Source organism: Macadamia integrifolia, unplaced genomic scaffold (genome assembly GCF_013358625.1).
Source record: "Macadamia integrifolia cultivar HAES 741 unplaced genomic scaffold, SCU_Mint_v3 scaffold961, whole genome shotgun sequence".
NCBI classification, from domain to species: Eukaryota; Viridiplantae; Streptophyta; class Magnoliopsida; order Proteales; family Proteaceae; genus Macadamia; species Macadamia integrifolia.
In genome coordinates this window covers 12,993-26,087 of record NW_024870603.1, presented here as the reverse complement: position 1 = coordinate 26,087, position 13,095 = coordinate 12,993, and the positions used below count along the sequence as shown (strand labels likewise).

Here is a 13,095-nt window from a genome sequence, read left to right as displayed (position 1 = left end):
GTGACCCTAATGATGCTGGATCTTTTACCAGTTTATGTTTTTCATACAATTGTTAAAATTGGTATTGGGATAAATCTGATTAATAAGCCCTAATTAGTCAGTTTTCATTAGATTATTGGGATGTTGATATGCTTTTGGTTGTTACATATTGTATGTTTTGGTAAAATTTTGATAATTATTATTGCCAGCTATGACTTCCCAATTATCTTCCATCAAAGTCCTGAATGGTTCCAATCTTGAGGAGTGGATAGACTCTCTTACTATGTCTCTTGCAATCATGAGACTCGATTATGCTCTGAGAACTGATAAACCCCCCGAGCCCACAACTGAGAGTGATGCTACTGCAAAAGCACTTTATGAAAAGTGGGAGGAGTCCAACAGATTGTGCCTCATTGTTATGAAGCATATTATGGACAAGACCATTAAAAAAAGTGTGCTTTCGAAAGAAAATACTAAGAATTTTCTTGCAGCTGTTAATACAAAGTTTACCAAATTTGATAAGGCTAAGAAGGGAACATATTTAGAGTGGTTCTCATTCACTCGATATGATGGCACAAGTAGAGTACGTGATCACATTATGAAAATGACCAATTATGTTGCCACGTTGGGTGAGATGGAAGTGAAGATATCTGATTCTTTCCTTGTGTGGCAAATTATGCAATCACTTCCATCATCATTTGATACTCTTAAGACCTCCTATAATGCATAAAAATTGGAGTGGACTCTTGAGGATATGACTTCCATATTAGTACAGGAAGAGGAAAGAAAGAAGAAGAAAAAATTTAATTATGCTTATTTTGTTTTCAATAATGGGGGTAAGAAGAAATTCAAGAAAAATTGAAAAGGCAACAAGCAAGAAAAATCAGGAAAAATAGAACAGAAAACCGATCAGGATTTGAAACCAAAGACTAAGGCTTTTAAGGGAAAGTGTTTCTTCTGCAAAAAGGATGGACATATGAAGACGGATTGCTATGGCTATAAGAAATGGCTTAAAAGAAAAGTACATCTTTAGCTCTAGTGTGTCTTGAATTCAATCTTGTAGATGTTTCCCCTGATTTAGGGTGGATTAATACTGGAGTAACTATTCACATCACTAATTGTTTGCAGGAATTAAGAAGTAGGAGGAAACCAAGTGAGGGAGAGATGATGATCTAATGGGAAATGGAGAGAAGACCAAAGTTGATTTTATAGGAGTAGTTAGATTACTTTTATCCATTGGTTTTGTTTTGAATTTAAATGATGTGGTTTATGTACCGTCGTTTAGACGAAAACTTGTTTCGGTATCTAAACTTGACAGTTGTGGTTACACTTTTAATATTGGCAATGGAAAACTTACTCTCTATTCTAGTTCTCTTATGGTTAGATCTGCCTTGTTATATGATGGTCTTTATAAATTTGATTTGGATATTAGTTCTTCCAAATATGCCAACACTTCTTCTGTTATAAATTATGTGGTTACAAATCTTAAACGTTCTAGATTGGATGAAAATTCTTTTATGTTATGGCATAAATGTTTAGGACATATTTCTAAACAGAGGATAGAACGATTGATTAAGGATGGTACACTTCCTCAATTGGATTTTTCAAATTTTGGAATTTGTATTGATTGCATTAAGGGGAAACACACTAGAGCTAAAAAGAAAGGTGCAACCAGGAAGGATGAAGCATTGGAGCTGATTCATACTGATATTTGTGGTCCATTCACTCCTACTACCATGGATGGATACAGATATTTTATTACTTTCATAGATGATTTTTCTCATTTTGGTTTTATTTACCTTATTCAAAAAAAATCTGAATCCTTAGATGCTTTTAAAGTTTTTAAAGCAGAGGTAGAACTTAAAAGGGAAAAGAAGATAGAAAGTGTGAGATCTGATCGAGGTGGAGAGTTTTATGGTAGCTATGATGAAACTGGGTGTAACCCTGGACCATTTGCCAGATTCTTACAAGAATGTGGTATTGACGCTCAGTACACTATGCCTGGTTCACCTGAGCAGAATGGGGTGGCTGAAAGGAGAAATCGTACCCTTATGGATATGGTGAGAAGCATGATAAGTAATTCAACTTTACCTAATTTCTTATGGGGTGATGCTTTGAAAACAACAATATATATTTTGAATAAAGTGCCTAGCAAGTCTATTCCTAGAACTCCCTATGAATTGTGGACTAGTAAGAAGCTAAATTTATCTCATTTTCATATATGGGGATGTGCTGCAGAGGTGAGACCTTACAATCCTCAGATGAGGAAGCTTGACCCAAGGACCATTAGTGGTCATTTTATCGGTTATTCTGAAAGATCAAGAGGATATAGATTCTATTGTCCTACATATTCTACTAGAGTAGTGGAATAAAATCGGGCAGTTTTCTTTGAGAATGATTTAGATTTTCAGTCTGCTCAACCACGTAACTTTGTTTTTGAGGAGGAACGTGTTCTTGTACCTATGCCTGTGACACTGCCGTCTACTGTATTACAGCCTCACATTGAACAAGAGAATATCCCCACTCACGAACCTGTGCAACCTATAGTGGTTGAGCCTGCACCCCCTATTATTGATGAGATTCAGGACCATATTGTTGCTGATGTTCCCTTGAGGAAATCAGAGAGAACTCGTAGGCTTGCCATATCTGATGACTATGTTGTTTATTTACAAGAACATGAGTTTGATATTACTTTGGATTCAAATCCAATCAGTTTTGACCAGGTTGCCAATGATCCCAATTCATCAATGTGGATGTTTTCCATGCAAGATGAATTGAATTCTATGTCTGTTAATGATGTTTGGAATTTAATTGAATTACCAAAAGGATGTAGACCGATTGGTTGTAAATGGATTTTCAAGACCAAACGGAACTCTAAATGTGAAGTTGAGTGTTACAAGACCAGACTTGTAGCAAAAGGATTTAGCCAGAGAGAGGGCATAGATTACAAGGAAACATTCTCACCAGTCTCGACAAAAGATTCTTTCAGAATCATCATGGCTTTAGTTGCACATTTTGATTTGGAACTTCATCAGATGGATGTCAAAACAACTTTCCTAAATGGAGATCTTGAAGAGAATGTTTACATGCAACAACCCCTTGGCTTCAGGTAAGCTGATACAAAGCACCTTGTGTGCAAACTCAAGAAATCTATTTATGGTTTGAAATAGACATCTAGACAGTGGTATCTTAAGTTCGATGAAGTTATCACTTCTTGTGGTTTCAAAGAAAATCTTGTAGACCAGTGTATTTATCTGAAGATCAGTGGAAGTAAGTTCATTTTCCTTGTGCTTTATGTTGATGATATTCTTTTTGCCAGCAATAATGCTGATCTTTTACATGAGACAAAACGATTATTATCAAGTCACTTTGATATGAAGGATCTTGGTGAGGCCTCTTATGTTTTGGGCATTGAGATTTATCGTGATAGATCTTATGGCGTTCTTGGTTTGTCTCAGAAAGGTTACATTGAGAGAATATTAAAAAGGTTTAATATGTTAGCATGTTCCCCTAGTAAGGCTCCAGTTAAAATAGGGGAAAAATTTGGCAAGTCTCAATGTCCATAGACAGAATTGGAGTGCAATCAGATGAAGAACATACCTTATGCATCTGCTGTTGGTAGTTTGATGTATGCTCAAGTTTGTACACGGCCTGACATTGCCTATGTTGTTAGTGTACTTGGGAGATATTTGAGCAACCCTGGTGAAGCGCATTGGGTAGCTGCTTAGAAAGTCGAGATATTTGCAGGGCACTAAGGATTTTATGCTTACTTATAGAAGAACCAATTCACTTGATGTAGTCGGTTACACTGACGCAGATTTTTCTGGATGCCTAGATGACCTCAAGTCTACTTTTGGATATATTTTTGTGATGGCAGGTGGGGCTATATCTTGGAAGAGTGTCAAGCAGACACTCACTGCATCTTCTACTATGCAAACTGAGTATGTGGCGTGTTATGAAGCCACTATTCAAGCTTTATGGTTAAGGAATTTTATCTTAGGGCTACAGATTGTTGACTCTATATCTAAACCATTGAGGATGTTTTGTGACAACTCCACTGCGGTACGTTTCTCTCATAACAGTAAAAGTACTTCAGGCTCTAAACACATTGACATTAAGTATTTTTTGGTTAGAGAGAAAGTTCAAGAGTCACAGATTACAATGGAGTAGATTGCTACTGAAAACATGATTGCAGATCCTCTTACTAAGGGCTTGACTCCAAAAGTCTTTCAAGAGCATGTCACTAATATGGGACTTGTTAGTTCTTTTGATGCATTTTATTAGTGGGAGTTTTGCTCAATATGTTTGCATTTGACTTTCAGTTTTATTTTATATGTATGATGTATTATTATTGTTCTCAAGAATATATATATATATATATATATATGCATTTTTTATGACCATTTGTTTATGTGTATACACTTATCTATTTGCCTCCTATAGAAAATTGAGGTTATATGTGGTGTATTTACCTTATTCGGTATCTGAGGTTTCAGTCAACACATATACATCTAGTCACTAGTAAAGCCTCGTCTGATTGAGGTCTAGTGCTAGTGTTGTGGGACATCTGGACCCAGTCCCAATGAGTTTCTTTGATTGAAGCTTAAGTGTTTGGGAGACACTTGTAGTTAATGAGACCTTCGGTATCTATCTCATAGGGCTCATTTGGTTTTCGAGCCAGGACCAATTTGAAAATAAACATGATGATCACTATAGCATGTTATTTCCATACCACACTTTCATACTGCTCAGCCCAAGTCGGTGATGTTATGAGCACTTTCACGTGTGTGGTCTCATATAGCTTTAGATGTGATGATCAATACGGTTGGGTGTTTGTAATTCTCATTCGGACCAAGGCATTTGGTTTAAGGTGCATTCCATTCGACACTGTTTTGTTTGTGGCCACATTCAGTTTATCTAAACTGGAAAGTCATTTTAAATAAATTTTAAAATCTAAAACTTGTGACATATGCTGCCCAAGTGGGAGATTGTAAGATTTCCAATTAGGTGGGCTAGCATAGTCAAAGATTTGTTTCAAAAAATCGGTTTAGTGGTGTTGACTAAAGATGGAGTAAGCAGAAAGAATCCAATATTATTGGTAAGTGATCTCTATGGAGATATTGGATTCTATTAGCACACCTTAATGGTATGAAATATTTATTATTATGTGTGGACCTAAGGTATTATTTCCTTAATGGGGAGGAAACCCTAATTTTATTACAGGATTGGTCCCTACCCTCACCCCTATATATAGTTATCACTGACCCATTAAGTGAGGCTAACGACCAAAAGTAAAAGAGAAAGAGGGTAGACCAGACCAACATTGATCGTGTTGTACAAGGAGCATACAAGAAGACATTGAAGAGTTCTTATTCTTCAACCATAGATTCAGGTATGCCTAAAACGTGTTTTTTGTAATGTTTTTCGTGCATGTTTATCGATCTTCATGAATTGTTCCGTATTTTTTTTCTATCAAGTTAGCTTTTGGTTTGATTGGGTAGATTTTTTTTCTTTTTAAATTTAGTTTTCAGTTTGATTGGATTGCTTGTCTGTTAATGGCTATGTTGAAGGGGGAGATGTAATTCAATGGTTGTGTTCTTACTCAATTCTTTTTAAATTCATTCTTATTAATATATTTCTTTTGTTGATTTAAAAAAAAAAAAAAAAAGGGTGAGAAACCATCACCGACATGCTGTTTGGGTGAGCTGGGGTCGTGGGGAATTAAACCCTGTTTTAAAACTTCATTAATTAGAAATAAAGACAAGAATGTATTAGAGTAAAATACAATTTTTTGATTTACCCAAAAAAAAAAAAATACAATTTTTTGGTTTGCCGTTTTGGCTTGTATGCTATTATTTTTATTTTTTTAATTTTTTTTAATCTTTTCCCATTTAATATATTCACAAAAAAACAAAAGATAAAAAAAAAATTAAAACAACTTTAATTCATTCAATAAAGTAAACTGAAGAGGAAAAGTTATATAGAGTACTGTTCGATTTGAAGTAAAGTTGAATCAAATCTTATGTGTATCCTTCAACAAATAAGAAATATTATCTTCATGAAAGGATGTCGGCTAAGGAATTGAATACAGACAAGTTTCGAAATAGATGTTTAGTAAGACTGTAAAGCCATTGATGAAATAATTATCCAACTCCCTATGCAGAACTTAATATAATAAAGACATAATCCACCTATAACGATGACCTAACTGTGTCTGGTTTCTCTCAATACCACACCCATAATACACCAATTAATGCACTTGCGACCCCAGGCACTGGCATGCAAGCTGTTCCTGCACGGATTTAAATAATCCAGTGCCATGAATTCCTCTCTGAATTATGATTGCATTAAATTTTCCACCAAGGATAATGGGTAACCGTGGAGGTATTTATTTCTCAAAGATCATGATATCAGTAAAAAACGGAAAAAGGAAAAACACTACATCACCTTACAACCAAATAAAAAAAAAAAAAAAAAAAAAGAAAAAGAAAAAAGAGCAAAGGGAATCAGCAAACTATTCCGATAAGAAGACTATTCACCCCCACCTTCGGCATTGTCATCAGTAGGGAAAATAACCACCATCTATTGGAATCTAAATCTTGGACAAAAATCCACATCCACAGCAATCTCTCTTAAGATATGATCTGGAAAACCACTGTCCATATTAGATCTTCCAAACTTAGTCGCTTTCTTAGCTAGAAAGTCGACCACTAAATTCATGCCCCTAAAACAATGAGACAATTGCCATGGAATGGACATCAGAAAAGGCAGCAAGGACATCCATTTCTGAATAGAAAACAATGGAATAGAGTTGGATTGAACGGCTGTGACTATTGCTAAGAAATTTGACTCAATCCAAAGCGCAGGGACTTGTAATTCTTTTGCAAGCATAATCCCTTCCAGAAGAGTATTGAACTCTGCTTAAAATGTAGTAGTGACTCCCAAAAAGCGCAGGGACTTATAATTCTTTTGCAAGCATAATCCCTTCCAGAAGAGTATTGAACTCTGCTTAAAATGTAGTAGTGATTCCCAAAAATATGCCAAACGCCCTCACCAGTTGACCCATGATGTTCTTTGGAACACCTCCTGCTCTTGCACGACCTAGATTGCCAATAGAACTTCCATAACATTTAGCTTGATCCAGACACCCAACGGGTTCCACCAAAAAATTTCCAAAGGAGGTTTGCTATCCGTGGAGGCAATATTGCTCCCTCAATCTTCTTATAGAATTTGTAATGGCAAACAACCTTGGCAAGAACAGTGGTTTTGGGCACATTAAAAGGATTAATATTATGGAAGAACTGCATGTCTACCCTTAGATGTAACGGTGCAAAAAGATCATAATGCCCAGGCTGAAGATGCTCACACATCTTATCATTGGCCATGCATGTTGGCGTGTATCAGCGTCAACGGGTAGCATTCTCTTTCCCTAATATTATACACATGGTGCATGTTGTTAGGCCCCATACAAAAGACTTCCTACTAGGGGTGCACATTTGTTCCTGATGGCCCGAACTCGCCCTGGCTCACCTTGAACCCGAACAAGGCCTGGGCTAAGATTTTTAACCCTGAGAGTGGATTAAGATTTGTCTGGGCCCGAATTGAGGCATAGGCCCAGCCCAACCTAACCCAACCCACCCCTCCCCTGACATATATACATATATATATATATATTCTTCAGACTTCTATTTGTAGATATTATTATAATATATGTCTATATATATATATATAATATGCTTCCTGCTATATTATATATTGGATTAAAGTAGATTTTATTAGGATTAAAGTAGGTTTTATTGATCTCATCTGGCATAAATGTCAGAATTCGACCCAACTCGATCAGCCCTGAAGGTGAGTTAGGATTGATTTTTTTAGACCCTGACAAGGCTGGATCGGGCTCAAGCCTAATTAAGGGGATTCGGGTTGGGTTATGGTTTTCAAAAATCAGCCCAACCCAACCCATATGCACCCCTGCCACCTACCCACTTGCAACACTTTAAAAAATTAATAAAAAAATAAAAAATTTTGAGGCTCATATCCAAACTAAGGAAGCTTTATTACTCTAATACAAAACATTTGGGTCACACTAAGGTTGGATGCTTGCCTGTATTTAACTACCATCATCCTGCTATTATTTCAAATAGCTTTGCCCGTGAGGACGAAATTAATTATATAGAATCCAATCAGTGTGTTGTGCAACTGTCATTTATGGTGGTGACAAACGGTGATGACTGTTCAAACCCATGAGATAAAAGTCTTATTAATTCATGAAAATGATTAAAATTCAATGATAGGAAATCCATTCATGAGATGCTCTCAAGTTTATTGATCATTCAAGAAATATATGAATTTTTCTTCAATTTCATCAAATGGATCCACATGTGTTTCTCCATTGTTCGCTTGTCAGTTCTCATGAATGGCAACCTTGTGGGATTCTTCCATAGTAGAGTTGAGATCAAACACAAGGCTGTCCTATGTCCTAGTACATCTGCACCATGGCCATCCAGATTTTTTTTTTATTTTTAATGGGTAAAAATATATTAAAGGAGAGAAGACAGCCACAAGGCTGGATACAAGCCAAAATAGCGAGAAACTAAAGGCATTACACCATCCTTAGATGAGACAAGAAAAAGAAAATACAAGGACTAACAGGCCACACCTCAAAATGTTTTCCATCCCTTGGTGCGAAGGAAGTACAGGGCAAATCTTATGTGGTGGCTCCATCCAATATAGACTACAGGGCCATTTGATCTTGCCCTTCCTCAGTATCGCCGATATGATGGGTCACCTCGTTAGAGACTTGAGTGTCTTCCCAATGAAGCTCTTCTTTTTCTTGCTCTTGCTCTTGCTCTTGCTCTTGCCCTTGCCCTTACTCATTTTAGTTTGAAATATGAAGGAAGGATTTTTCCTCATCAATTTCCAAACTGGATCCATAAGGAATGAGATTATTGTCCGTAGACTCTAAAAGCTCCTCAAGAGAAGAGATTAGATGAATTCTCAGCTTTGGGGTCTAATGTACAATGGGGGATCCTAGAAGCAGAATTCATGTTGTTCTTCTTGTTTTCCTTATTGTTCTTCTTTTTCTTGTATGTCTCTTTGGGAAAAGATCCCTCTTCAGCAACACTAACACCAAACATCTTTCTTTCCATATCCAAGTTGAGATTTTCCTTTTCCCTTCCTTAACAATAGGAGTGGAAGTCAAAGTTTCTTTAAGCGCCAATGTCTCCTCAAAATCATAATCGTTGACATTAGAGATGTTATCATCATGGCCATGAGTCTTCTTTTTTCTTCCCATCTCCACCTCACTTAAGACGGTGGAGGGGATATAGATTTCCCCATTTAATGTCTCCCCATGAGCTGGATTGCTAATATCCTCATCAATTTCTAGATCAGCCTCTAAATTTGACTTTTCAATCAACCCCAGGGAATCATTATTCAACATATCTTTCCATGCAGATGGTCTCTAGGCTCAATCAAGGTGGATTAAAAGCAAATTGAGATTCTTCTTTAGTGTAAGGTTGTTGTTTAGTCATCTTGTTTTTGCCGATGATCGATCTTATGATTTACTTCAAGACCACTAAGTTCTCCCTCTGTGAAGTTAAAGGAAATTTTGGATTTCTTGTACTCTTTATCTGGCCTCAAAATTAAGAATTCTAAATCTTTTATGTTTTTAGTTGGCATCTCAAGTGAGCTCAAGGCCTCTCTTTTGAGATTAAATAGCAGTTAAAGGACTTAAATGTAATTTTGCTATCACTTGAGGTTTATATGTTACTACAAACTGTTGTTGTACTTATTGTTAATTAGTGTTATTTATTATGTTAGGATAATTTACAGCACCACCCCCTGGAGAATGCTAGTATTATAGGAACACCCCCTCTCTTTCACCAAATTAGACTTAGACCCCCCTATCTTCAGTCACTGTTAAATGAAGAATTAAAATGACCATTATACCATATTAATTAAAACTTATGTTTTAACCCAAGTTAAAATGTATATTGACATTCTTTTGCAAACAGAACACCTGGGTAGCGTTCATGGGGTTCAGATCATCAAATCAGCTCCAGTCTTCCTTATTTTATAGTAAAACCTATGAACTCAACCCTTAACGTTCAAATGTGGAATTAGGTTTAGATTCAAGTATCAAAACATCTAGCCACCTAAAATAATAATAATTGAAATTGGGGTTAGAAACGTCTTTTTTGTCTTGAATTGAAGTTCCCTATTCTCTTTGAGAACCCGCAAAATGGGTTTTCCCAATCTCTTCTGATTTTCTTTTGATCGACTATTTTCACAAAAACTTCAATTTTGTAACTTCAATGTCTGGTCTAAATTGACCTTGATTTCACTACTATCCTTTATTAAACTGGGAATCTTAAATTGCAAATAGATTAGGCTGAAGTTTATCAAACTAGACCCCATTGGAAAGACTTGCATATGCCAGCAGAAGCAGCATGATAAGATAAGCAGATTTATGAAAAAGGAAACTTGTACTTGAAAATCCATTTCTTCATGGAGGTATAATAAACCACACATTGCATCTAGGGCAATTTTTAATCTCATTTCCATGAAAGAGATCTAAAGATTGAGGCAATTTTTAATCTCATTCCCATGAAAGAAATCTAAAGACATGAGCGAAGAAGAGAAGGTGGGAATTTTACAGAGGTACACGTTTGGGTTGGGGTAGGGGAGGAGAGAGGAGGGAGGAGAGGGTGGTGGTGCGGGCTTAGGGCTCTGTGGAGAAGTAAAAATAGATTCAACTGGGAATAAGATAGTAAAGAAGAAAAAACTCCTCCCCTTCTGTTCAGCCATAGGCTCAAGGAAGAAGATGACGAAGAGAGAGAGAGAGAGAGAGAGAGCTTCACCTTCTGGTTTGGGCAACAACGACGACGGAGGCGGACTTCTTAGCCATATAGGCTTGAAATATAGTAAGAGTACCAAAATGTACATAGCTTGAGGTAGTAAGGGCATTTTGGTATTTAAAATAAAATATAGTAGTTGACATCAGAATATAAGGTATATTCCTTAATAGTGACTGACGGTAAGAGGTTTGAGTCTAATTTGGTGAAAGAGAGGGGTGTTCTTATAACACTGGCATTCTCCAGGGGATGGTGCTGTAAATTATCTATTACATTAATAATACTAATTACTATAAAAGAGTTAGACACACTTTGTGTAACCTTAGTGAGAACACCCTATAGAGTCACTTTTTCTTTTTGCTAAAAGTCAGTAAGAGAATAATATAAATAGTGAGAAAATAGAGAGAAATACAGAACAGAACGACAATTCGATCAATATTCCACCTTTGGCATTGCCATACCCTATAGGGTCACTTGGCTAACACATTTAGTATGGGAGACAGCTAGATCGCAATCTATAAATACTTGGTTAGGAAGTAAAGAGCCATACTTTATCACTTTTATCTATCTATCCTCCTCCAGTTCTCGCTTCTCTCTTCAAGTTTGAGAACTAGGGTTTGTGAAAATCTAATTAGGGAAGAACATCTAATTTGTTGCATTGCTCTCCATCGCCCATGCAGAATTACCAGTTCAAATGTTTCAATCCTTGAGAGGACCTGTCATTGTGGGTTTTTGAGGAAACTCTGAACTCCATTGTTCAAGTATATCCATTCAAACCTGTATTCCAAGACAATTTCAACGGTCAATACTCACCATAACCCCAAGAGAGATAACACATACTCTAAAATGATTATGCTTGAATATGCCATAGATGATACATACTTTGGTCCATTTGATGGCTTAGTTGAAACACTAAAAACTTAAGAACAAATCAAACTGACCCAAACTTAACACTTAAGACCAAATCAAACCAAAACATATTTATAGATTTCCAATGTAGTGGTGAAGGTTCAGTCTCCTTCGAGGAAGTTCTTAAACCAATTCGCAGACAGTTTTGGTTCTCTCTTCAAGCCATCATTGAAATCTACGTAATTGATACCAAAACGAACAGTGTAGCCACAATCCCACTCGAAGTTGTCTAGCAATGACGACATGAAGAATCCCTTCACATTCGCTCCCAATCTGTAAGAATAAAAAAAATTCCAACTGGTTATTCGAAAGATTTCTTCGGCCATGAGAATATCGATCTATCTATTAGAGAGCAGACCTCAGCACAACCATAAGGTTGCTGATCTATTGTGACCTAATGGTCGCAAGTTTGCATTGAAAAATAGCTTTTCCATGAAGTGGGGTAAGACTATGGAGACGTTGCAGTTGGTCAACCTCCTTTGGCTAAGTCAAGAAATACCCAACCAGCCACCAAAAAGTGAACCAGTTTATCGTCAGATGGCTGGGCCTAATTAATTGAACCGGCTTATGGGAAATCTCAGAATATATAAATTTTTCTTATGATGATCACTCAAGGCTTCTTTTCTCAGATCTTGGAGAGATTCCGCCTTGGGCAGCTTGGCGTCATCTGAAATTCCTGCCAAAAATGAATAAAAATAAAATAAAATAAAATAAAATAAAATAATAATATCAATTTAATGAATTACTTCAAAATTATATTTGGATATTTATTATAAGATATAAAATGTTAGCTTACCATTCTCTGCGACATAAATTACGGGATTATTGTATTTTATCATTATGTCAATTAGCATAGCCTCCAATCCCTCTGGATAGATGTAAAGCCATTCTGAGGTTGTCCGCAAATTCACATAAAACATTATGAAACGATTAATTTGTGCATAAATTTTTACGTTCGAGGATAATTCTCTGCAAAAATATATATTTAATAATAGGTTCCATTCCATACTTTAAAAATAAGACATCTAAAAGTTTATTAAAACCCAAAAATATGAGTACTAAAAAAATAAATAAAAACCCAAAAACACAAGCACATACCTGTTTTCCAATGGGGATTCCATTCCGTTCCGCTGCCACATTAGATATTATTAAAACCACAAAGAAAAGAAGAAAAGAAGAAAAGAAAAGGAAAGTTAGGAGAAGCTAGGAAATAAGAGAGAGAGAGAGAGAGAGAGAGAGAGAGAGAGAGAGAGAAACCAAAAGCCAAGAAGTTGGTAGCCAAAACCTGCCTTGCCAGATTTTTTATTTGAAAATGGGCTATGCTTGGGCCTGGATTAGGAAGCCCAAATTA

At 36.2% G+C, this 13,095-nt stretch overlaps 1 protein-coding gene across 1 annotated transcript; it reads right to left on the bottom strand.

The window, feature by feature from the left end:
- Positions 1-11,845: 11,845 nt before the first annotated feature.
- On the bottom strand, positions 11,846-12,865 carry LOC122070658 (beta-glucosidase 13-like). The gene is made up of 4 exons (XM_042634856.1): positions 12,843-12,865; positions 12,541-12,713; positions 12,306-12,420; positions 11,846-12,017 (listed from the first exon to the last, which is right to left on the bottom strand). Exons 1-4 carry the CDS (start codon positions 12,863-12,865, stop codon positions 11,846-11,848), a joined length of 483 nt encoding a protein of 160 aa, XP_042490790.1.
- Between the last annotated feature and the right edge of the window lie 230 nt (positions 12,866-13,095).